Raw genomic sequence first — 26,447 nt, forward strand, 5'->3', positions numbered from 1 at the left:
GACCTTAGTCTGGAAGGGGCAAGTGTAGACAATCCAGGTCTGCTGAATTAACTCTTTACCTTGGAGGCGTGTTGTGAGATTTTTCAAGCTTCAGGGACTCAAGTGGCGTAAGAATCTGGAACATTCCTCCCACCAGGGAAGATACTCAGTGGAACATCCTCCACTTTCTTCAAATCTCCCCCTTGATTCCGATCCCTGCATCCAACTCCCTGCTCGACGCCTCCACATCCTGTCTCCACGGAGAAGCCCCTTGAACATGGCAAGACTGAGCATGGCATCTCCTCCCGCAGCTCCACACCCTTTGCCAGCTCCTCCTATTTGCCCAACTCAGACGCAGCATCACCATTCCTGCCATTTCTGCAGTGAACATGGGTGCCTCTAGTTTTGTTTTTCGTTTCTGTTCTGGCCATTGTGTTCCTCACAGTCGTCTCTCGACCGGTGCTTCTTCTGCTCCTCGGCTTCCAAGACCACAAATTAGGAAGGGCTCTCTGGCAGAGACATTCACAGTGTCATCGACAGAGATACACCCGGGGAGAGCTGGCCCATTGCACCTCATGACTGCCGAGAGGTGACCCTCACAGCCAGTCCCCATCCATGACAAGATGTCACCCATTCCCTGTGACGTTCAGCTGACCATGATCACCAGCCCTGTATCTGCATCCCACCAGGAGTTAGTGTGTCCTTGTCCAGATGAAACGTTGCTCACTCTTCATCCTACTGTTGTTCATCTCCTCACCCAAAGGCCCTACATTGGAGATATTCAATGCTGTCTTTGTGTCGCCAGCCCCCATGGCCCTTCTGCTTAGCCTTGTCCTACCACGAGCTGCAAACCTGCTTCCTACCCACTCCCCTAGGTTCTAACCAATACGGGCGCTCAATAAACGTCTGATGAATTGAATGGCACAGAACTCAGTCCATGGCAAAAAGCCAGCAACACCTGCCATCCTGGGCAGAGTCAATGACCCATCAGATTGACCTTGGGAAGATATGGTTGAGCACATGAATGGTGAAGGGGCGTGGCTCCTTGAGGAACGGGGAGCCAGGGACGCATATCCTGCCCACTTGTGTGGCCGTCACACCCCTGATCAGCTGTCTTCAGAGACCTAAGAGGCTGATGAACTTACCCACCGTTCACAGGTTTCTTAATCATATATATACAACGAAAAAACATCACCGGAAGGGGGAGGGCGCTAAGGAGAAAGGGGAAGTCTCGGGTTGAAGTGTCTCTGCAATGCAATCAGTGTGCTCACTTTCTGACCCAGCAGAGAGCTGTCCAAGACAACAACCAGATGTCGGAGCGCCAGGAAACCGAGAAAGCAAACAGGTGGCCAGAGCAGAGCCTGGTGCAGTGGGGTAAGGTGGCTCCCTTTATTCTCTGACCCTCAAACGTACCCTGTCACTAGGATACCTGTTCCTCCTCCTGTTGCTGCTGCTGGAAGCTCCTGGGGAAGTCAGGGAGCACCCAGGGGTGGGAGCTGGGAATCTCCAAATGAAGGTGCCCAACAGGGAGGTAACTCCAACAGCCCGTGGGCACTGTGTTAGAAGGTCTGAATTAGCACCAGGGATTGACCAACTTGCACTGGGAGCAGGCTAAGCCCCTCATGCAACTCTGCGTGAGTGTTAGAAGCCGCTATGGATTACTCCAGAGTCTTGGATGCAGGTGGTCGTCCGCACAGGGAAGCGGTGGTCCCTGGATCCTGGGGAGGCACTTTGCTGGCAGTGGCTTGTGTCAAAGCCCCCGGCAACAAGTGCAGAGCTGCTGGCCATCCTGGACCACAGGTGTCTTTGGGGACCACTGCATTTCACTCCTTATCTTGCCCACGCACGGTGACGGGTTGCATCCACCCACCACCCATGCCCCCGACTACAGGGAGGTCAACATCCAGGTTCACCCCAGGGATGCCCACAGGCTGGGAGCACATGCACTGCCCAGTCTCTGATCTGATCCCATCTGACAGATGGAGCCGGTATCTGTGAAGGTCTTAGGAGGAGATAAAGGGGAAGAAAACCCTGTCTGGAGAAAACCGAAAGAAGAAGGGAAAGTGGGTAGTCAGTGGACAAAAAAAAGAGCAAAGTAACGTCTGAGTTTTCATTCATATGAAACAAGAGGCTCAAGCAAATCTGCAGAGTGGGAGGGAAGACTGCAGAGTGTTGGTTTCTTGGGGTTGGGGTCCTCCTTTGGGAGGGATGAGAATGTCCTGGCTCAGGTAGAGGTGATGGCTGAACACTCCCCAGTGCTAAGTGCTGGGGAGTTGTACACTTTAAAAGGGTGGATTTTGCCCCGGGTCTTAAAAATCAACACAAAAATTAATTACATGAAGTGTGAGATCTCCACGGGCTTCAGTTTCTCATCCACTTGCATGAGGATACTAGGAAATCCTCCGCAGGATGGGTGTGAGCGGGAAACTAGGAGCCGGGTGGAAGATACCTGTGCTTGGTATGCCCAGGCGATGGAGAAATCACGGCGCCAGTTACTTCACGCGGCCCCCGAATTATCCTCCGCAGGGTTTGTCCTCACCCTTGGCCGAGAGCCCCAGGTTATGACTCACCAGCTAATTAAAACAGCAGCCCTTGCTAGATCACCTTGCATATCACCGTTGGGTAGGTGATAACGTCGTTGCTTGTTTTTTGAGGGTTTTTTTAAAAGTCAAGTTTACAGAAGTTTGCTTTTGCTCCATCACGATGAGCAAAGAGAACAAAGAGAAGCGAGAGGAGTTCAGTTTAGAGGAAGCGGAATGGGGAACTGTCCAGCTCAGGGTGTATTTCCATGCAGATTCCCTGTGGGGCATGGGTTGGGGTGTGCATGCACAGGCACCAGCTTCATGTAACAGTCTCAAAGCAGGTACTATGGGAGGCTTGAAGAAATGAGGAGAAAAGCAGATTCAAGAAGCTTGCGGTGGGGTGCGGGGGTGGTGAGTGGAATGAAACCCCTCCATGCCCTGCTGCACTGCACCTCCCCTTCCTGATTAAGGACAGCTCCGTTCAAAGAAGCCAGGGTGTTCACACAGACTGCAAATGTGAAAATCACGGCAGAGACAAGGCAGGAATAGCAAAAGGCAATGGTAGGGTCAGCCACGACCAGGGAAGGGTCCACCCTGAGAGCTTCTTGGGTGCACTATGGAGGGCATCACCCCACCCAGGGCCAAGAACCCCAGACACGACACAGAGAAGGGCTGGGTGGAGCAGGGTCCAGCTTGTAGATGGAGGAAGCTGGGAACTTCCCTATAGCACTAGAGTAAAAGGTGTGTGGGAGCCAGGGAAGTTGGGACAGGTCTGGTCTGAGGTTTTTATTTCCTCTTTTATAGCAAGGGTGGTGCCCTAGGAGGGAGTGGACTCCGGGAGGTTAGGAGACAGGACCCGAGGCTGGGTGCTGCTCTACAGGTGCACTCAGGAACACATGTGCACACCTGGCTTGGGGAGCTGGCTGGACTCTGCATTGTTGGGAAGGCTGAGAAGCTGGTGCAGGTGCAGGAGGCAAAGAGGCTGTGGCATCTACACAAGCCAGTCGACCGTCAATAGACAGGTGACCCATGAACGGCACAGGGTGGGTGGAAAGGAGGCAGGTGGTTGGGGAATATAGAGAATGAGCCTCACAGCTCAGACGTCTGCAGGGGCAGGGATCCATGAGGTAAGGGATCCTACAGAGGGCAGAGGAGCTCCCTGGGTGGGGCTGCACATCAAGGAGAGGAGGAGCCCAAATGTGCTGAACTGGCCACATGTGGGAGGGAGATGCTGTGTCATTGATAGGAGCTGGGCTGGAGAGGAGTCCAAGGGGAGAAAAAGACAGTCTGTGAAGACAGGTGCCAGCTGGGAGGCGAGGACATGGAGGTCCAGGTGTCGTGGCAGGGGTGGAGGGGGGTAATGTCAGGAGTGTGATGACTGGGTGTCCAAGAAGCAGACACTGGACAGGATGAAATAGAGGAGGAATTGGTGAGAGAAAGGTCTGAGAAGGAGGAGGGAGAGAGGAGGAAGGGGAGGAAGAGAGGAGGAAGGAAGGAAGGAAGGAAGGAAGGAAGGAAGGAAGGAAGGAAGGAAATTGAAAAGGAAATGAGGGAAGGAAAATAGAGAAAGGAAAGAAAAAAAGAAGGAAGGAGAGGATGAGGTAAGGAAGGAGAGAGGGAAGACAAAAGAGGAGGAAGGAAGGAGGGGAGGAAGGAGGGAAGAAGGGAAGGAAGGACGGAAAGGGAAGGAAGGAGGGAGGAAGGGAAGGAAAGTACAAAGGAGGGAAGAGAAACAGGAAAAAAGGAAAGAGGGAAGGAAGGAAGGAAGGAAGGAAGGAAGGAAGGAAGGAAGGTAGGAAGGGAGGGAGGGAGGGAGGAAGGAAATTTGTGGTCATTTGTTCCATCAGCCGCCAGGAAGCTAATACACCAAGAAAAAAGAGGCAGTGTTTAGACGGACAGCCTCTATAAACCCACGGAAATTACAGAAAGCACGATTGTGCACCGTAAAAGAGAGAGAAAGGAACCTCCAAGAAAAGACAAGGCCCTAAAAAGGATGAGGTCACAGGGAACACAGAGATGAAGAGCAGCAGACGCAGTTAGTGGCCGAGAGGGAGAGAACTACGTACAGACGTGGGACCCCCACTACAAGTCAGCCAAAGAACAAGCACCAGCAAAAATGCCCCCAGGGCAGTGGTGGGCAGCCCCCAAGACGCCACCCCAAACACAAGCAGAGCATCACGTGTTCTCTGTTGAGTGCAGCTTTGTGGGACCACAGCCCTTCGCTTCTGTACTTACGTGTTTAAAAAGTTTTTAATAGACTTTGGTTTTTTTGAGAGCAGTTTTAGATTTACAGACAAATTTAACTGGAAAGTACAGGGAATCCCTATGCATGCACTTCCCCTTTGACCCAGTCTACACTATTATGAATATTTGGCATCAGTGGCGCCGTCTATTATCATTGATGGGCCAATATTGATACATTATTATTGATTAAAGCCCACAGTTTACATTACAGCCACTCTTGGTGGACATTGGACATTCTATGGGTTTGGACAGATGTGTAATGACATATATCCAGAATAATAGTATGATACAGAGTAGTTTCACTGCCCTAAAAATCCCCTGTGCCCTCCCTACTCATCCTGTCCCTTCCCCAAACCCTGGTTTTTTACTGATTTTTTTTTCTGTCTCCATAGTTTTCCCTCTATCAGAATGTTGTAATGTTTGAATCAAACAGGATGTAGCATTTTCAGACCAGCTTCTTTCATTTAGTAAACGTATTTAAACATCCTCCATGTCCCTCTGTCACTTACCCCTTTTCCTTTTCCTCTTTTTTTTAAACATACCCTTTTTGATTGTTGTGAAACTCAAGTTTTTTAAATAAAGGAAAAAAAAAACTAAAAAAACCCTTATTGTCATAATGGAAACCTGACCTATCATTTCTTTTTCTACTATCCAAAAATCCATTGTAAAAACACTCAGAGCATGTGTCAATTATACTCACATTAAAGTATTTTATTTATTCATATATTTTGTAAAATGTTATATTTATTTATTCATGAGAGACACACACAGAGAGAGGCAGAGACACAGGCAGAGGCAGAAGCAGGCTCCACGCAGGGAGCCTGATGTGGGACTCGATCCTGGGTCTCCAGAATCACACCCTGAGCCAAAGGCAGACGCTTAACTGCTGAACCGCCCCGGCATCCCTCACATTAAAATATTTTTTTATGTTTTTAAAGATTTTATTTATTTATTCATGAGAGACACACAGAGAGAGGCAGAGACATAGAGGGAGAAGCAGGCTCCATGCAGGGAGCCCGACGTGGGACTCGATCCCGGGACTCCGGGATCACGCCCTGAGCTAAAGGCAGACGCTCAACCGCTGAGCCACCCAGGCGTCCCCCTCACATTAAAATATTTTAAACAAGAATTTTAAAATTTAAATTATACAAACAAGAAAAAAGAGAAAGCCAGAACAATGAGAAGCTTATGAAAGTGGGCGTAATATTCCCCCAAAAGCATCTTAAAATCACTATTATGTGTCAGCCATGGCTTCGAGGCTCATCCGAACAATGAGTCAAGCTTGATGTAAAGCAGATGGGTGGATCTGTAGAGTAGATTCACGGGGCAGTGGTAGTATTTCCCCACAGATGTGGGAGATGGTTTTGCAACCGCCTCTCTCAGGAAGTTGATCCTGGAGAAAAGAGAAGTTAGCGAGCCGGTTCCTGTTTTGTGTGTTATGTGGGTTCTGGAGGAGGTGGACGGCCCCGGCCATTCTCTGCAGGTGGAATTGGAAGGGCTTGGTGGCCTTGTGCCCTTGGTCCTGTCCCTGCTCCCCGCCCTGAGGCTGGTTGCAGCCTGTAGACCCTCTGTAGCCAGCAGTGACCCCCTAGCTGGCCAGGCCAGCAGGCTGACCATCAGGCCGGGGATGGTCCTATGTCTTCCTGCAGAGCATCTCCCCGAGGAAACCTTGCTGAGTCCCCCTCCCAAAAACTCCCATGACAGTTGATTTCTTTAAAATGTGACTGTACCTACAGGGCTTCCTCATCCCTCGGGCAGTCCCACGAGACTCGTGGCCACAACTGTCCTGCTCTGCATGCTATTGGACCCAGTCATCCTCCAGACTCTAGGGCACCAGGGTAAGTGTGTGAACCTGTCTGACCCTTCTCCGACTGTCTCATTTCTACATCCTGTGTGTCTTGGGATACATCCTGATGGCCGAGTCCAACCTCAACTCATCCTCGTATGTGCTGGTCAGTCAAGTGACACAACGCCAGATGCTAAAGTGTTTTCTTGCCTCTGTTCTAAAAGGCCCTTCCTAATCCTGCCTTATTTTTTTAAAGATATTTTATTTATTTATTCATGAGAGACACACACAGAGAGAGGGGCAGAGACACAGGAAAGGAAGAAGCAGGCTCCATGCAGGGAGCCCGACGGGGACTCGATCCCGGGTCTCCAGGATCACGCCCTGAGCTGAAGGCGGTGCTAAACCGCTGAGCCACCCGGGCTGCCCCTAATCCTGCCTTATGATATGGTCACGCACCAGAGCTGCAAAATGTGGCTCATCAACCCTAATTCTGGAGAGTGGGACATTGGCGGGGGGGGGGGGGATGTCTCACCCTGCCAGGGACTTTTCTGCAGGGTAGAACTTTTCTGCAGTAGTAACATGCTGACTTAAACATGTGGACAGAGGAAGCAAGGTGAGCCCCCTCTCCCCTCCATAGCAGGTGGCAAAGGCAACATCAACATCAACTGACTAGTAGCTGTCTGCCTGCGGTAGCTGGATGTTGATTATCAGGCCACGTATCACCATTTTAGGAAGGATTAAAGGTAAACATACTTAGGTTTTAGGTGTATATGGTGAGGATCACTGGGAGGGATATGGGGTCACTGGGGCATCAGTAAGAAAATGGTGCTGGCCAGAGGGCTGAGGAATAGGGACACTGGTGGATGGTCAGAAGTTAAAGAATGCTGCCCTCCTCCAGGTGAAATGTACCGTGTCAGAAGACACAGGTCAGGGGAGCTCATGGGGGACCGGGTAAGGACACCAGTAACCCCCATTCTTCCCCAAGGGATGTTCTCAGGGACCACTCCCCAGGGCTAGGAGCCCCAAGAGCTGCTGAGTCGCAAATTGCTTTTGCATTGAACCAACCTCTTGAGGGCAGAGATGTCATTGCTCAATCAGTGAGAATGGAAACCAGGGAACAGAGACGTTAGGCAACGTGCTGGAAGTGACACAGCTGGTACAGACCGAGCGGGGACTCAGGCCCACGTCTGTGTTTCTAAAAGGGGCTCTGCTTTTAAAGTATGGACGGTGTCAACACAACGTCTTTGCTGCCCCAAGAAAGGAGATAAGGGAATGGTGGGGATGGCTGTCTCCCTGTCCTCCACACAGAGGGCCTGTGGGAATCTTCATATACTTTCACAAAATCCGTGCAGTCCAGCCTGGCCTTTCTCCTGAGGGTTGTGTATGGAACTGATGGACTCTCCTAACTCAGAAGTCCACAGGTCCAGGGATGTGCAAGAGCTGGCTCAGTCCAGGGAGGAGATGTGCCCTGCATGCATCCATGTCATCAGATTTCTGTTGACCTTTGAAGACTTCCTGGGTTGGGTATGACCTCGGGGGCATATGAAACTCTTGTAAGACCCACAGGCTAAGACCAAGATCCATAGAACTGTTGTGGATGGACAGTCATTGTTGTCTTTGGCTGGGAAGGTAGGAGAAGTCTGCAGGAAGCCGAGGACATGCCAGGGAGGGAGGAGGGTCAAGAAACTCAGGAGATAAGTGACTTATTTGCAGGCTCTGGAGACCTGGAGAGAGATGGTCCCTGTGTTGGGGGAGGTGGGGTGGCACCTGGAATAAAGGAGGATGTGGGTATGAGGCACCCAGCACAGAGGCCGTGCATGCTGAGAGACTTAAAATACAAACGGACAATGGGCAGAGCATCCTTAAGAACAGAACCCGGCCCATGAGCTGCCCAGGGGACCAGCCTCATCTATGGGGACCAGCCCAGAAAGCCAGCCTGCTGTCTCCACATCAGTCATGCAAGGAGCCAGATGTCCGTCCCCATGACTACCCAAGGAATTAAACGATCATTTCTGGAACAACCAGGCCCCATTGGACAGGACTTGATCAGTAACTAAAGGCTTCCCTATGTTTTGACCCCACTTCCTATATAGGACCAACCAGAGAGCCAGGCATGGTCCCCTAACCAATCCCATAGGATGCTCTACTTGTAGTGAGCCACCTGCATCGTCCCCACACCCATAGCCTCTGCTCAGGGCACAACCGAAAAGCACCTTTTGTCCACTATGAGATTTGCCCATTGCCTTGTCCACCCTTGAGTCTCTGACGAATGCCAGTGATGGCCAACTTCCTTACCATAGCAAGCTCTGAATAAATAGCCTCCGTTTGCTCTCACTTGGTCGGTCTTGGATTACTTGCCTGGTAGGCATCCTCACATAGAGGGAACGCCTAGGGGGACCGGGGTACGGGACAGCCTGTCCCAGCCTTCAATTTTCCTTATGAGACATGGGATAGGTCAAGAGGCAGTGGGTAGAGATGGGAAAGCGATAATCTTTTAATCTGGTGGTCCCGTCCTTCAGATCTTACAACCGTGGAAGGATTCCCCCGTCTAAACTTGAAGTTTGACTCGAGGAGAATGGAACTGAGTTGGGACTGCAAGGAAAACACTATGTACCTCAAGTGCGTGATGATCCACAAGGAGAAAGGGCCAATCGAAATAATGGTAAGATGGATTCGATACGGACGATCGTTATCCTTTACAAAGCTCTCATCACTGTAGAAACAAAGCAGCGATAGGCGGGAATGGGGACCATGCGTGTGACATCTGGGACACATCTAGAGGCCATGCTTCTAGGTGAACCAGGGAAGTTAGCGCTGGCCCGTGGTCAAGACATGCCTGATGGCCTGATTCTCTGGGGGACTGAGGAAAATGTCTTATCCCAAAAGGAAAAGGAGTTCAGGGCTCCCGAGGAAGGAGCCACAGCCCAAAGCTCCTATGAGTTCAGACACGGCACAGGTTGTAGGGTGGGACCCTCGGGGATGCTCAACCACCTAAAGAAGGGAAAAATGGGGTAGACTGGTGGGACGGGGGATCCAGGGCAACACAGGTAGATTTCAATCAGGCACCTGAATGCTCCCAGAATTTCCAGGGATCTCTTTCAGGGAGGCAGGATTTCCCACAACAGGCATCATGGGGAAGATGAGCAACTTGTTCTGTGAGTTTCAGGCTTCTGTGTCCCTTGGGGGGATGTTGCGTAGGAAAAAACGCCCTCCTGCCAACAGAAACAGTAGCCTTTTGCTCGATTGATCCATCAAAAATCAGCCACTGGTCAGATTTAATCCCACGAGAAAGAAATCATGTGGGTTCTAGGTGTTTGACGGAAACAAAGTAACCAAATGGCTGGATACAATGTAAACATTTCTGTGGGAGAAAAACGATAGGACAAGAAAACGGAATAAACTAAAAGAGGGTGCGGTAAGCTCCGTAATGTCTCAGGTGGGGAGAGATCTCGCTGCTCAGAGTTGTGATCCATCAGCATCACCTGGGAGCTTTGTTACAAATGTAGAATCTTCTTGGCCCCACCTGGAACTCGCTGCACCGGAGTCTGCATTTTAACGAAACCCCTGGTGACTGAGGGCACCCTGCAATGGGACCTCTATTCTGGCCTCCTAAATGCTGTAGACCACCGAGGCAAGGTCCCACCTTCACGGGGGCACGCCGACATCCCCCCAGACAACGTATGTGGGGGGGGGGTGGCATCACGGGGCCAGTGGAAGAGCAAACAGCATGGAGAGGAAAAGGAAAAAAAAAAGTTTCCTAATGCCCTGGCTGGTTGCGTCTTTTTAGCTCAAGGAGAATGAATGTCACTGCAAGTTTCCGGATTATCCTCTCCATGAGGGCGTCATGTTCATGGTTAAAGTAAATAGCATCCAAAGACCGATTCCAGAAACACTGGTCTACACTAACCCAGGTAGGGGAAACATCACAGTGATCCTTCTGCACATCACTAGCCCCAAGGTAGAGCCCTTCTCTTTTTCTCAGCTTTTTTGAGATTTCCTTGGCATGTAGCTATTAAATATATTAAATTATGATATATAAATATATTATATATAAAATTATTATATATAAAATATTAATGTGTATTTATAAGATATTTAAATTAAAGCCTTAATATACATACATGTTGAGAAATAATCACTGCAATTAAGCTGTTATCCCTCCCTCCAGCCCCTGGAAACCACGATTTACTCTCTGTGTCTTGCATTTGCCACGTGTTAGCTATTGTGAGTAATACTCCAACAACCGCGGGAGTGCATATATCTTTTTGGGATCCAGATTCCATTTCCTTTGGAAATATGCCCAGACGTGGGATTGCCGGGTGACACGGGGGTTCTAATGTGAATATTTAAAGGAATTTCTCCTGTTTTCCACTGCGGCCACACCAGCTTACATGACAGCGCGCAAGTTCCCTCTTATCCACATCTTCACCAGCATTTATCTCTTGACTTTTTTCGACCAGTCATTTAGCAGGTGTGAGGTGATAGCTCGCTGCGGTTTCTATTTGCATCCCTTTGACGATGAGTGATGTCGAGCACCTTTTCATGTAGCTGTTTGCCATTTGTACTTCTTCTTTAGAAGACATTCAAAACTATTCAGTCCTTTGGAGTTTTTTGGGTTTGGGTTTTTGGGGAGTTTTTTTGGCCTTTGGGTTTTTTTGCTATTGAGTTCTTTGAGCTCCTTATATGTTTTGGGTATATGTATATATATTGCAGATATTTTCTCCCATTCCATAGGCTTCCTTGTCACTCTGTTGATTATTTCCTTCACTGAGTGGAGGCTTTATAGTTTGACGTAATCCCAGTTGTCAGTTTTTGGGTTTGGTGCCTCTGGTTTGGGCGTCATATCCAAAAAATCATTGCCAAGAAGTCTTTCCCCCATGTTTTCTTCCACTCGTTTTGCAGTTTCAGGTTTTGTGTTTCGATCTTTAATCGATTTTGATTTGCTTTCCATATCCAGTGTGAGATAAGGATCCTCTTTCATTCTCCTGCTTATGGTTGTCCAGTTTTCCCATCACCATTTAGCAAAGAGAGAATCCTTTGTCCATTGTGTGTTCTTGGCATCCTTGTGGAAGGTCAACCCTGTTGACCATAAGTCCGTGGATTTATTTCTGGGTTCTTTTATGTCCCACTGATCTATGTGTGTATCTTTATGCCAGGACCATACTCTTTTGGTTACTGTGGCTTTACAATGTATTTTGTGATCAGGAAATGTAATGGTTCTAGCTTTGTCCTTCTTGCTCAAGATTGCTTTGGCTATTTGGAGTCTTTCATGGCTCCATATGGATTTTAAGATTCTTTTCCTATTTCTGTAAAGAATGCCATTGGGATTTTGATAGTGATTACATTGATCTATAGATCACTTTGGGTAGGTTGGATATTTTAACGCTATTAATCACTCCAGTTCACAAACACGGGATCTCTTTCCATTTATCTTTATGTTCTTAAATCTCCTTCGTCAATGTTTTATAATAGTCAGTGTAAAAGTTTTTCACCTCCTTGGTTTAAGTTTATTCCTTTTTTATTCTTTTTTATTGCTATCAAAAAAAAAGACTATTCCTTTATTTTATTTTATTTTATTTTATTTTTATTTATTTTTAAGATTTTATTTATTTATTCATGAGAGACACAGAGAGAGAGAGAGAGGCAAAGACACCGGCAGAGGGAGAAGTAGGCTCCCTGCAGGGAGCCCGATGTGGGACTCAATCCCGGGACTCCAGGGTCATGCCCTGGGCTGAAGGCAGGTGCTAAGCCACTGAGCCACCCAGGGACCCCCTATTCTTTATTTTTGAGTAATCTGTACACCCAGTGTGGGGCTTGAATTCACAACCCCAAGATCGAGAGTCACATGCTCTACTGACTGAGTCAGGCAAGTATCCCAGGATTATTTTTTTAATTCCTTTTTTGAACAGATCATTGTTAGTTTAAATAAAAGCAGTGAGAGTGCCTACCTTGACCTTGTTTCTTACCCTACAAGGTAAGCTTTCAGGTTTTTTTCCATTGAGTGTGATGTTAGCTATGGCCTTTCCATATTTGTCCACTATTGTGTTGATACAAATTTCTTCTATACCTATTTTATTTTTTTTAATTTTATTCATCCATTCATGAAAAACACACACACAGAGAGAGAGAGGCAGAGACACAGGCAGAGGGAGAAGCAGGCTCCATGCTGGGAGCCCGATACAGGACTCGATCCCGGGTCTCCAGGATCATGCCCCGGGCTGAAGGCAGGCGCTAAACTGCTGAGCCACCCGGGCTGCCCTTCTATACCTATTTTATTGAAAATTTTTATCATGAATGGATGCTGAAATTTGTGAAAGATGTTTTCTATAGCTACTGAGACAATCATGATTTTTTATTTCATTCTGTTAAAGTCATGAAGCACACTCATTGATTGGTGTGTGTTGAACCATCTTTGCATGCCGGGGATAAATTCCACTTGGTTACGACACACAATCCTTTTAACATGCTGTTGGATTTGCTTGCTAGAATTTTGTTAATGATTTTCACATCTATGTTTATTAGGATATTGGGATGTGATTTTCTTTTCTCATGTCTTTGTCTGGGCTTGGTATGGGGGTGATCCTGTCCTCCTAAAATGAATTTGAAAGTATTCCCTCTTCTTCTATTTTTTTGGAAGAGTTTAAGAAAGATTAGTGGGGCACCTGGGAAGCATAGTTGGTTGAACATCCAACTCTTGGTTTCTGCTCAGGTCCTGATCTCAGGGTCCTGGGTTCAAGCCCCAAATCAGGTTCCCTGCTCAGCAGGGAGTCTGCTTGGGATTCTCTCTTTCTCTATCTCCCTCTGCCCACGTTGTCTCTCTCTCTCTCTCTTTTTCTCAAATAAATAAATAACATCGTATAAAAGAAAAAAGGATTGGAATTAATTATTCTCTGAACGTTTGGTAGATTCCAACCGTGAAGCCACATGATCCGCTTCCACAAATTATTTTGTTTTTGTGGCTTCTCAGGTGGGATGGGCACAGCTGCCCAAAACTTCTCCTGTTTTATCTACAATGCAAACTTCATGAACTGCACTTGGGCAAAGGGTCAAGCTGCCCCTGATGACGTGCAATATTTTTTGTACATACGAGACTTGAAGTAAGTATTGACCTCGCTCGTGGAGACAACCCTGGGAAGTACATTGGGCGGTGGAGGGGGAGCCCTGGTTATCCTCTAAACACTTTGGAATTTTATAGACAAAGAAGGGAAAGAGAGTGTCCTCATTATTTAGAAGACTCAGGAATCCACGTAGGATGTCACTTGGAAGACCTCTCGGGATTAGCGTACTACAATTACTTCCTGGTGAATGGTACCAGCCAAAGGACAGGAATCCAGTTCTTTGATTCGATTTTGTTCTGGAAGAAAATAGGTAAGACCAAGGACGTCCTGTGGTATAAAGAGATGCTTAACGGGTGAACCGAATTTGCGGTAGGTTTGGAAGAAGAGAAATGTATTCTCTTGAAGTTCTGGAGGCCAGAGACCCAGAAACAAGGTGTTGGCATGGTTGCTTCCTTTTGGAAGGAAGCCAAGTAAAGGGTGCAACCCATCCTTTTACTCTGAATTAAACTGGGTGACAAGATGTGCCTGCACTGATGGTGGATCCTCCTCCACACCACCAAGGAAGCCAGGGCCCTTCCAAAGTGCCCATAGTCCCCGAGCGCTGGCCCTGGCACTACCCCAGCCCAGACGGGCAGGTATTGTCCACATCTGGGCAGTGAAGCCTCTCGGGACAAAAAAGAGTACGTTCAGACCAGGAGATGGAAGTTAATTCTGGCCCATTTGTGCACCTCCAAGTAGCAGCAGGCATCGCCATCTCTTGTCCTTTTTGGAGACCCTGTTGACAAACAAACGCCAACTCTCCAGTGAAGCTTCACAGGCCATTGGCCACCCTCATTTCCCACCTCCAGGCTCACCTATTGGGGGAGATCCAGGTGTCTGTACCCAGCCAAGTGGCAGGGGGGCACCCACATCCCTGGGCCTGCATTTCCTGCAGGCTCAGGAGACACCCCCTTTCTGGACAAACCTCCCATGGCCCCGACACGGCCACCCTCCTTCTGAGGGAATCCCTGCCTTTCTTTTTCCGTCCCCATGTTCCTAACATTTTTATCTAACCCAAGAAATCCCAATATTATTTCAAACTTCAGTCCTCTGCAGTTGTGACTTGCAATTAGAAATGCACATTTGGTCTCTGCTTCCTGACACACAGCCGCCAAAATGGGAATTTCCCCTGTGGAGAGCCGCCAAAATGTGCCTTTTGTTATGTCGAGGAGGTGACCGCTGAAAAGCCCCTAAGGATGGGGCTGGTTACCAGGGGAACAAACCCTGTGATTAGAGGATTGGAACTTTCATTCCTGTCCAGTGTGTGACCCAAAAGGGGCTGGTGGTTGAGCTCAACCTCCAACGGGCCTTGATTTAATCAATTGGGTTTACATCATGAAGTTTCTGTAAAATCCCAAAACGACAGGGTTTGGAGATCTTCTAGGTTGGCAGACAACATGCAGGTTTGGGCAGAGAGGTGCACCTGGTGAAGCTACGGAAGCAGCTCCATGCCCATCCCTAGAACTGGCCCCACGCATGCATTCACCAGGCTGATCCTGAGTTAGAGCCTGTGACAATAAACCCGTGATCTAGCGAGTGACTTGTTCCCTGGGCTCTGTGAGTCACCCTGGAAGATTAATGAGATCCCAGGAGAAGGTCGTCGGGTGCTCACATCTGTAGCTGGTGGGTCAGAAACACAGGTGACAACCTGGATTTCTGAATGGCGTGTGATGTAGGGCCTGAAGGGCAGCCTTGTAGGGTTGAACCCTCTACTCTGTGGGATCTGACACCATGTCCAGGTAGATAGGTCAGAGTTCAGTTGACATGTAGGACATCCCAACAGGTAGACTGAGAATAGCATAGTGGTGGGAAGAGGGACCCTATCTATCCATCAGAACCGGGTGCAGAATCCTAAATACACATCACAACCCTGAGCAAGGGAGGGAAAAATAAATCCGGAGTGTGCTTCCCAGTGAAAATGCAACTCAGTTTCAAGGTTCATTGTGATCAGACACACGGGATGTGGATTTACAACCAAGTTGCCCTCAAAGGGTTTGGGTAACGGGATCCACTCTCGGTGTTGAGATCGGAATGCATGCTAGTTAAGTGGGATCAGACACAGGATGCCCATAACGCCCATCCCGACCATTGGTGGAACCCACCGTAGAGGGTCACATGGGATATCCATTGAAGGACCCTGGAGCTCCGCCGGTCTTCTCAGACATGCATCCTCTGTCCCCATTGGAAACCAGCCTCGGCTGTCCCCACGGTGGCCCCGTCCCTGGCCAGTCCCCATATTTCCATCCTTCCCACACGTTGGGTTCGCCAACCCCTCCCTGCAGCCTGCTAGATGGTCCTGTGTGCACACCGCTGAACCTGCACACAAGCCAGCCGTCCTCTTCCTTCCTCAAGACGCAACACTCCTATCCACGGCATGTGCCTCCAGGTGACCCCGGGAGCTGACCATCGATGTGCAGCCCACAGAACTGGGTCTGGCCTCTGAGGCCCGGTGGCAGCCTGGAGGCTCAGGGAGCGTCCCGGGTTCTCGTTACAGAAATATACAGCCCGCCCAACAATATCAGCGTGCACTGCAACGTGTCGCACTGTCTGATCCAGTGGGGAAAGCCTGTGACCCGACACGCCCTGTCCAACAGGGAGTTCAAGTACCAGCTGGACATCCAGAGACTGGTGAGTGGACTCTGCCCCCAGGCAGGACACTGTGCCGCACAAGGAATGGGGAACCCTCCCCGTGACCCAGATCAGTGGAGACGTGTGGGGCCGGGTGATGCACGGGGACAAACACAGGGACGGCTGTGCTGGACAGGACATGCCCTGGGCGCGAGGGTCACCACCACGGCCAACCCCACAAAGGTGGTCACACACCCAGGTGGATCCCGAAAGCCTTCAGAGGATCTACAAGCAGGTGCAGAACAGACAGGACCTTCTGCTACTTGTCCACTTGGATCCCACCTGAGGAAGAGGGATTCTCTCCTCCACACCCACCTGGGCCCAGTGTAGACAAGGAGAACACTCTGCACCATGACCACCTGAATTCAGCATAGAGAAGGGAACTCTCAACTCCACATCCACCTAGATCCAGTGTAGACAGGGAGTACGCTTTTTTCCTTGACCACTTAGACCCAGTGTAGACAAGGATGAGCCATCTCCTCCACATCTACCCGGATTCGGTGTACACAAGGAGCATCCTCTTCTCTACATCTATGGACCCCGTGTAGACAAGAGAGATTCTCTGCTTCATGATCACCTGCAATCAATGTAGACAAGGAGGAACCTCTGCTCCACCTCTGCAAGACCCAGTATAGACAAAGGGAGCCCTCTCCTCCACATCCACCTGGACTCAGTGTAGACAAGGAGGACTCTGTTCCACATCCACATGGACTCAGTGTAGACAAGGGGGAGCCCTGTCATTCATATCCACATGGACCCAGTATAGACAAGGAAGACCTTCTGCTCCATATTCACCTGGAGCCAGTGTAGACAAGGAGGACTCTGTTCCACATCCACATGGACTCAGTGTAGACAAGGGGGAGCCCTGTCATTCATATCCACATGGACCCAGTATAGACAAGGAAGACCTTCTGCTCCATATTCACCTGGACCCAGTGTAGACAAGGAGGACTCTGTTCCACATCCACATGGACTCAGTGTAGACAAGAGGGAGTCCTCTGCTCCAACTGCACCTTGATCCACTATAGATCCTCTGCTCCATGTCTGCTCTTATTTGGGCCCATCAGCAGGTGGTGTTCCAGGACAAGGCATGATCAGGGCACATCCTCCCTTGGTGTTCGAGTCCACCCACCCCCGTCTGGGTGACTTGAGGCAAAAGTAGTAGAGAGGGAGCTCAGCCCTTCACATGGCCCTGTGTAGACAAGGGGGATGTAGGTTACCCCTGACTGCACTCAGAGGGGACGATGAACGCATCCTGTAAGAATCCTCGAAATAGAGAGGAGTAAACCTAACTCTATTTTTTTTTTCCAGAAAAATAAGGAACACAGCGGGAACCAACTGGTGAGTTAGAACTCGGACCCAAAATATCACCCCGTACGGTAACATGGACACGCTGCCATGCACACGTGGCCGCCATGGTGGCCAGGATGGGGTGGGCTGTGAATGAGAGGGTGGCGGCTCCCGGGAGGACCGTCCCGTCAGTGAGGTAGGGGTGGGAACAGTCCGGCTGTGGGAACGGGGCTCATCTGGTCACACGTGCTCGGTCCCGTTCGTTCAAATAAGTGACTCCGGTCACATGCATCCATGTTGGTCAAGAGTAACCGCCTGTGAGCTTTAAGGAGACTGTGTCTTCCTTCACAACCCTCCTAGAGGACGATCCTCAAAGTCCTTTAGGGCATATCCTCCTCCATCCAATGGTGACATTTTACCCCATTAATGACCTCGCTGGGACATTTCCCGATGGCGGCTCTGCGCATGTCACGTGTACCTGCTGAATGATTTCTGCATCTATGTTGACGAGCACGGGAACCCCACGCGGGGTCCCGTGGTCATCAGAGGCCCCCCTCAATGTGCTGATTCATTGAAGCTTTCCCGCAAACTATTCCGTAAGCCGGACATGCATTAATTTAATGAACCGCGTATTTCTAGACGGCACGGATGTTCCACGCCGTGAGGTCACTGTTCTGCTTTCCGAGAGCGTGCTTCCGTCGTCCGTCCCAGGGTGGGGAAGGGGCGGGTGAGTGGGGAGACGGCCGCCTCTGACAAGACATCCCCATCCCTGCTTTTTCGAACATGGGGGACCCTGCATTCAAAGTTTCTCTTTTGTCCAAAGATTGAGGTGTCTGGTAATTGGGAAAATAAATACAACTTCCCGAGTCCAGAGCCCAGAGTCAAGCATACTGTGAAAATACGGACCTCAGACGCGCGGATCCAGAGGTGGGGCTCCTGGAGCCAGCCTGTGGAGTTCGGTACGTGTCCCCGGAGCATCCCCTGAATTCATCTCTGACCCCTTCCCATCCCCATCCCCATCCCCAGAGGCTCACAAGGGTTTCCAAGGGTCTCCACGATGCTCTGGGTTTTTTGGGTTTTTTTCCAAAGAAACACCTGCTAAGCATCAAAGTTGGGTGTCTTTCCTCCTAATGAGGAGGAATCCATTCATTCCAAGGAACTGAATGACCTACAGCTTTCACCACCTTCCTCCCTGCAACCTTTATGATGAGTTTGCAGGAATTGCATGGTTTGGGCCAAAAGCCAACCAGGTGCTCATGAAATCTGCATTTCCGCACTATTCCTCCCTCCTGGATATTTTCATAGTGTTTTAGCAAGCATTTGATGCATGCTATTTTCTTTTTCGTGATCCAAAATCAAAGACTTGTATAAGGGCGGGTATAAAATGCCCGTGAAATGTTTATCCAGAGGTAAAACGTAAGTTCAAAGAGACGGAGAAGCAATCGATGTACCCACTGGGATGGGACAGCGGGTTCTTAGCTACGAGTCCAAAGCGAGCAACAAGAAAATTGAATAATATGTCAATTGGTGTTCATTGAAATTAAAAACTTCTGTATCAAAAATAAATAAATAAAAAATAAAAAAAATTAAGGGATCCCTGGGTGGCGCAGCGGTTTGGCGCCTGCCTTTGGCCCAGGGCGCGATCCTGGAGTCCCGGGATGGAGTCCCACGTTGGGCTCTCGGCATGGAGCCTGCTTCTCCCTCTGCCTGTGTCTCTGCCTCTCTCTCTCTCTCTCTCTGTGTCTATCATGAATAAATAAAAATAAATATTAAAAAAATTTAAAAACGACTTCTGTATCACGTGGAATGAGCACTTTTTCAGTGAATGTATTATTGTTATAATTATTATTATTATAAGAGGGCACATTTCATATGTTAATATGGAAAACTCTCAAAACGTCAGACTCTCAATTTGGTTAGGATCATCCTTCTGGAACCAGAGTTTTTAATTGGATTTTTTAAAAATTGGATTTTTTTAAATTATTTTATTTTATTTATTTATGATAGGCACACAGTGAGAGAGAGAGAGAGAGAGAGGCAGAGACACAGGCAGAGGGAGAAGCAGGCTCCACCGGGAGTCTGACGTGGGATTTGATCCCGGGTCTCCAGGATCGCGCCCTGGGCCAAAGGCAGGCGCCAAACCGCTGCGCCACCCAGGGATCCCCTAAAAATTGGATTTTTTCATAGTAACAGCTACAATGTGCTGTGCTGCAAAAATAATGAATTGTAAAAAGAGCTCATCCAGATGATAAACGACACCAAAGATAGATCTAATACTAATTGTGAGGTAACTTTGGTCAAATTGTGCACCTGAAAAAGTGTGTTTTTGAGGGGTGAGGTCCATTTTTTTTATTCATTTATGAATTTTAAACTCAAAAAATTAATTAAACTTGGGGGAGGTCCGGTTTTATTTTTTTTGTATTTTTTTTAAGATTGTATTTACTTATTCATGAGAGGCAGAGACACAGGCAGAGGGAGAAGCAAGCTCCATGCAGGGAGCCCGATGCGGGACTCGATCTGGGATCCTGGGGTCATGCCCTGGGCCAAAGGCAGACGCTCAACCACTGAGCCACCCAGGTGTCCTGGGTATATAGGGTCCAGTTTTATTTTTTATTTTTTTACTTTTATTTTTCAGGGTCCAGTTTTTTTTTTATTATTTTATTTATTTATTTATTTATTTATTTATTTATTTATTTATTTATTTATTTATTTATTTTCAGGGTCCAGTTTTAAAGCGGGCTGTCACGTTATGGTTTGGGCGCTCCTGAGGGTGCTTTGAGGGAAGGTTTCGGGATGAGCACTTCCCTGAGGATTTCCCTCGTGCTCTGAGCATCTGTCCTTCGATGGCTCATCTGAAGGGGTCCGTGGTGTGTCCTCCTCTCTCCGCAGGCTCCGACGACCCCGAGGCCAGCCTTGTGCACATCTACATGCTGGTGGTCCTGGGGACCCTTGTCTCCGCCCTGATCATCGGTTGCCTTTTGAAAAGGTAACTCCGGTGGTGGGTTGGCGTCTTCCTTGCAAATGGGCAGGACGGACGGGGTGCATGTCTGGATGGGGCTCAGGGCGCCCGCTGGTGTGCCATCTGTCTGGGGAGCTCTAGCTGCCAGCCGAAGGGGGCCTCGTCATCACCCATGATGGGCAGCCCTGGACACTCATTCTTGGATGCTTCCAGGCCCCCGAGCCAACCCGTCCGGCCCCCACACGTCAGCTGCACAGTGGACTTCGTCCGAGCTCAGCGGTGCTTACACAGGGCTTGCATTCAGCCTCACGGCAGCGAGCTTCCTCTTTGTGGAATGCTTTCCCCTCCAACCCCTCCGCTGGCGGTTCATTTCCACCTGATAAGCCTCACCGGGTACTCAGGGATCCCCCCGCTCCTGACCCACTCCCTTCCTGGACGCCTCCACGGAGCCCAGCCTGAACCTTCCCGTGTACCTGCTTACCGCCAGCCTCTCCGCGGGCTCCTCCCTGGAAGGCTACCACGTCGTTTCCAGTGTGTGATCTCTGCACCAGGCAGGGTCCCGGGGCGTCTCGCAAATGCCTCTGAATGAACGTGCATCCATGAAATCATTAATTCCCACTTGCATGCAGGTTGCATGCAGATTGCATGATGTTGTGCAAAGCACGGGGACTTTTTGCAGCTGGTGGTCCTCCTGCATGATGTGGGGACCCCCTGGATGTCCTCCTGTGCTCACCCCCGAGGCCCCGCACCCTGGTAGGGCATCCTGGGTGTATCTCCCTCACGATGGACACGCGGTGTGGCTAACCGCACGGGAATGCTGCATAAGCACAAGGAGAGGATGGCGCCCAGGCTGCTGGATGCACGGGCGGCTTGACACCACCCCGTTCTCGGGGGACCCTGAACCTTCGGGGCCAAAGGGGAACAGGGGCAGCCTCGCGACCTGCTGCCGGAATGGGCACAGACCACGTGCCTTGCACAGGGACAGTTATCTTAATGAGAAGTTGTCTGAGTTTCCTGCAGCCACAGGAAAAAAATGACCACAAACCAGATGGTTTGAAATATTAGAAATTCAATCTGTCCCAGACATCTGAGCTCCAAGAGGGACAGGACCATCAAGGTCCAGGGCAGAGGCTCCGGGAGGGTCTGTCCTGCCTCTTCCAGTGTCTGGGGCCCCAGGCATCCCCAGGCTGGTGGCCGCGTCCCTCTGGTCTCTGCCTCCATCCTCTGTGTCTGCGTCTCCTCTTCTGTCTCTTCCAAGGACCCCTCATTGGACGTAGGGCCACCCTCATCCAGGATGACCTCATGTTAACATGATTCCATCTGCAAAGACCCTATTTCCAAACAAGATCCTGTTTCCAGATTCCGGGACTCAAGACTGGAATTTATATTTTTGGGGGGAAGCCCCTACTGAGCTGAGCAGAAGCAACTCCAGGTGTCCTGCAATGGGAGGGGCTTCTCCTGAAATAAGAGAAAAAAGCAAACGTGCCTTTGAAAATGCAGGAAGACTCTGATGTTGGGCAAATATGACATCTGCTTTAAGTAAAATCTAGGTGAAAATTAGCATTTATGTAAAAATGTTAGGAAAAAAAAACGATAAATGCAGCATGTAGACAGAAAACCTGCCGGACCGGAAAACGTGCTCTTGGTGGTTGTGTGGACGCAGGAGGAGACACACGCGTTGTGATCCTCAGGGACTCTGGAGGCTGCCCATGACCTGCCATGACCCCCAGTCCCATCCTTCCCCGTCTCTGTACCAGAGGGACCAAGTGAAGGTTCTAGAAATATCATCACGGGCGTCCCTATGTGCTCCTGTAGCATCTCCTACTTGCTCACTCATCCCAGAGTTGGTTTGTCCTGCTGTGAGTCTTCCGTGAAATTGTCCAGAGGCACGCGGTCCAGAGGCGTGTCACTGGGGGGTGGGGGAGACGTGTCCCGCGTCCCCATGTCCTCAGGGTCTTTCCTTCACACGCTTCTTGTCTTACCAGATTCCTCGCATCTCGGAGGCTTTTCCCACGGATTCCGCACGTCAAAGACAAATGGAACGACAACCATCCGTCTGACCACCAGGTAGGTAAGGGTGGGGGCAGGGCAGCCGACCGGGATGGGGAGGGGGCGTCCTGGGCTCTCCTGCATGTCCATCCGAGGGAGTCCCCATGGGCAGTCCCACAGATGCCCTCTACTAAGATACCGTGCCCACCGGGGCCCAGTTCCCATCTATACCCAGTGGCCAGCCAGGTCCCACTCGCGGGGTTCCTGAAACCCCAACACCCCCATCCTCCTTCTCCTCCCCAGGTCATCTGGGAGAAGTTCGCCTCAGACCCGCAAAAAGCTGACAACGAAGAGATCGTGACCGTGGAAGAAGTCACAGCAGTCACAGCGGCCCCGGCCAGCGTATGAACACAGAGGCTTCCTCCCCAGAACATTCTAGAACCTGCGGGGTGGTTGTTCTTTTTTTTTTTTTAATTGCTTTGAGCATTTATTTATATAGTGTTCTATTTTTTTACTTTTGAACAATGTGATATTTTGTAAAGATACTTGTCGTGGGAAGGATCGTGGGATGCCCGTGGATCCTGACCCCAGGATGCACCCGCTTCTTGCCGTCTCCGCCACCCCCTCCCCAAAGAACAACGAACCCCTTCCTTACGTTACGGTGGCTCAAGCGGGGCCGGGCGGGGTATTGTCATCTTTGCGGACATTGTTCTGTGCACCCCGTGGGGACCGGGATGTAGACGTCTTTGGGGACATTATCCCGACCATGAGACGTGGACCAGGATGTGGACAACTCCATCCGCAGGCACCAGCAGTGACGGGACGGGATTTCACACGCAGATCCTGAAACCCTCTGTGCACCTTGACCTTCGAGACAAACGACTACAGAAACCCCGCAGGCCACGCGCCCACCCCCATGACGTTAACCAACGGGGAAGCATTGAAGGCGGGTCCTCTCCAGCCAGGAAGCAACCCCACGCGGGCAGTGAAGTCAGCCATGAGGAGCCAAGGGCGCGTGTCCCGCCAAGACCTACGGAAAGTCTTGGAAACCAGCGACAGCCTGTCCTACGGGAAGCGCAGCGCATCTAGGCCTCGGATTGCTGGATGAGGACACAGCTCCCGGGGACAATAAAATGTATCTGGAAATTGAGATACGTATAGATACAGACACCCCACCTGTATGTAGTTAGAGAAATAGAAATAGAGGGAGAAAAGAGAGAGCGGGAAAACAGAGGAAATATATACAAAAAGATACATATGAAGACGATTTGCAGAGAGAGCTGAGGGAATTGGCTCATGAGGTGCTGGGACTGGTCAGCAGGAAGCCTGCAGGGCAGGTGGGCCAGCTGGACACGCAGGTGACAGGTGACAGTGCACACCTGACCCCGAACTGTTTCCTTGGGAAACCTCCGTTTGCACCTGAGATCATCACCTGATTGGATGCGACACACGCCCAAAGTGACGTATCTTTTAACGTTGGCTGCTTGTTGATTTTTTTTGAAAAAAAATTTTTTTTTTTGCTTGTGGGGTTTTTTTGTGTGCCACCTAGAAAACACCATTAGGGGAGTGTTTGATGGAATAACAGGGGGGCCTGTCACACGTCCGTGTGGACACACGAGCTGACAATCATGGAACCACTTATAGTGGGAATGCGTGTCGACCAGCCCTGCCTGGGTCCCCTGTCCATGTCCCAGGTGACACCCTGCACCCTGCACCCACTTGTCCCCTCCCACGGGCTCCTCTGTGCCCAGGTGGGTCCACCTGGTGGGAGGAGTGCCTCGCACGCACCCTACAATCTTTACTTGGCAATTTGCTCCCAACAGAGTTCCAGGGAACAAGATTGTACACTCAGGTTCTGAAGTGATGCCACAGCTGCTGATCCCGACTTCAGAGGTGTCGGGGGCTCACGTCAACCGGCTCAGCAGGAGACAAAAAGTGAAACAAAATAAAAACAAGCCAAAAAAAGCCTTGATTTATAGCATTTTGTGTTAACTGTGCTGCAGATCCTCCAGCACAGCCCTCTTAGAGCTACCGGTGGCTGGTCTGCAGCTCTGAACGTTCTTGGTTGTTCAGCGTGGACCCCCCAAAGGCTTACTAGGGGGATCCAGCTCGGCCCCACCACGCGGGCTCCGATAGACACTTCCTGTGAGCATGGACAGCACAAAAGCTGTGCCCCTTGCACTTTAAACTTTTATCCCCAAGAGGCCCAGATGGGACCAAAACATTCTAAGCACAGAAAACAAAAAAAAACGGGGTCCCCTGGGAGGCTCAGTGATTGAGCTTCTGCCTTTGGCTCAGGTTGTGATCTCGGGGTCATGGGATCAAGTCTCGCATTGGGCTCCCTTCAGGGAGCCTGCTTCTCCCTCTGCCTGTGTTCTCTGCCTCTTTCTCTGTGTCTGTCATGAATAAATAAATAAAATGAAAGAAGAAAGAAAGAAAGAAAGAAAGAAAGAAAGAAAGAAAGAAAGAAAAGAAAGAAAGAAGAGAAGAGAAGAAAGAAAGGAAGGAAGGAAGGAAGGAAGGAAGGAAGGAGAAGAAAGAAAGAAAGAAAGACAAAGAAAGAAAGAAAGAAAGAGGGAGGGAGAGAGAAAGAAAGAGGGAAAGAAAGAAAGAAAGAGAAAGAAAGAAGGAAAGAAAGAAAGAAGGAAAGAAAGACCGACCACACAATGAGGCCCGTGGAACAACTTCCCGGGGGCCGACAGCACGTCCCGAGACATGGCTCACCCGTGGAATAGAGGCGTCTGCCTTCAGGCTCCTGTTCCCCTTTCCTCGTCCCTTCGGCCTCCATGACGCCTTCCCTGCTAACCCTCAACTTCTGCAAAAGAGCGACTTCCTGCATTTCTGAGCGATGATCTCACTTACATCAACACATTAGTAGGAATTTGTCACCTCCCTCCCAGGCCGGTTGCGTTTCACTGTCGTTGGGTGTAAGGGTTGATGATTTCGTGGGGTTTAAAGGGATCTAAACTCAGAGGGACGAGGTGGTGAAGACACTTCTTTTGTTCAGTGCACATTATCAGTGGCCAGGTGTGACCCCATAGGAAAGACTCCCCCCCAGCCCCCACCATGAGGTCATCAAGTACGAGATGAGTGAGGTGTGGTGAGAGGATGATGCCCCCAGGAGAAGCAGTTCTGGGTACAAAGGGACCCCAAGACCCCACTGCATTTAGAGTCCTGGAAATGGCTCTCTGTCTGGATGTGATGGGGTCTCACCCCAGGTCTTGGACTCACCCCAAAGGGTGCCCAAGAGGACTGGGGTCAGCAGACCAGCTGGGTAATAATTGTGTCCACCAGGTGAGCCAAGGACAACCATCTTCAGGCCCCACATCTTGTAGGGTCAGAGTCGGCTGTGAGGACCAGCCGTGGCCTGGGCGTCACGTGGAGCAGACCGGAGGTGACGATCAGGACCCTCGCTTCTGATGAGAAGATCACTTCCTCATGTGTGTGCTCCTGATCCGACCGGTCTGAGGTCACCCTCAGCCTCCGTGCGCTCCCATCGTCAGGCGAAGCCACCCCCGCGAGGGGAACTGAGCCTGGGTAGCCGGCATGTCCTTGCAGATGCACGAAAAAAAGTCCCGCATGCGAGACCAAGCTCTCTGCCTGGGGTGGGAAGCGTTCTCCCGCAGGAAACCTGAGAACTAGGCATGCACGGGGTTCACGGGAGGCTGGGGGGGCCAGTCGGGGTGCTTCCCCTTGCACAGGCAGGGGGAGATGGGCCACCAGAGCAGGGGAAGTGCTGGCCACGTGTTGGAAAAACGGAGACGCTGTGGAAGATAATCTGAGTGTAGATAGGCAGCCGGGGCAGCCGGGGAGCGGGGTGGGGGCAGCGATGTTTGGAGAAGTTTCCAGGGTGTGCAGGACAACGCAGCACCAAGCAGGAGGTGGGAGGACAGAAAACATTCCACATGCATCCTGTCCCAGCTCTGGGACATGACATGTGAGGTTCAGGAGGG

At 50.2% G+C, this 26,447-nt stretch overlaps 1 protein-coding gene across 4 annotated transcripts; it reads left to right on the forward strand.

Moving 5' to 3' along the window:
• Positions 1 to 1,262: 1,262 nt before the first annotated feature.
• CSF2RA (colony stimulating factor 2 receptor subunit alpha) lies at positions 1,263 to 24,435 on the forward strand. Of its 4 annotated transcripts, none has more exons than XR_008666239.1 (12): positions 1,263 to 1,353; positions 6,482 to 6,583; positions 9,051 to 9,193; positions 10,319 to 10,442; positions 13,499 to 13,628; positions 13,727 to 13,899; positions 16,123 to 16,256; positions 17,568 to 17,597; positions 18,370 to 18,505; positions 20,436 to 20,532; positions 20,719 to 22,572; positions 22,798 to 22,859. XR_008666239.1 is itself a non-coding variant. In XM_055339171.1 (12 exons), the coding sequence occupies exons 1-12, from the start codon at positions 1,290 to 1,292 to the stop codon at positions 22,900 to 22,902; spliced, it is 1,320 nt and encodes a 439-aa protein (XP_055195146.1). In that variant the 5' UTR covers positions 1,263 to 1,289; the 3' UTR covers positions 22,903 to 24,435. The 4 variants fall into 4 exon arrangements, 2 of the variants coding, with proteins under 2 accessions (XP_055195146.1, XP_055195147.1); XM_055339171.1 differs by having other exon boundaries at positions 22,491 to 22,572; positions 22,798 to 24,435; XR_008666240.1 differs by lacking the exon at positions 1,263 to 1,353 and adding an exon at positions 3,439 to 3,523.
• The last annotated feature ends 2,012 nt before the right edge of the window (positions 24,436 to 26,447 follow it).

This window comes from Nyctereutes procyonoides, unplaced genomic scaffold (genome assembly GCF_905146905.1).
Source record: "Nyctereutes procyonoides isolate TBG_1078 unplaced genomic scaffold, NYPRO_anot_genome, whole genome shotgun sequence".
Lineage (NCBI taxonomy): Eukaryota > Metazoa > Chordata > Mammalia > Carnivora > Canidae > Nyctereutes > Nyctereutes procyonoides.

Coding starts and splice junctions, on each gene's coding strand:
- CSF2RA (XM_055339171.1), top strand. CDS start 1,290: ATGTCGGAGCGCCAGGAAACCGAGAAAGCAAACAGGTGGCCAGAGCAG. Junction 6,584..9,050: donor CCAGACTCTAGGGCACCAGG/GTAAGTGTGTGA, acceptor CCCGTCCTTCAG/ATCTTACAACCGTGGAAGGA. Junction 13,629..13,726: donor TTGTACATACGAGACTTGAA/GTAAGTATTGAC, acceptor GGAATTTTATAG/ACAAAGAAGGGAAAGAGAGT.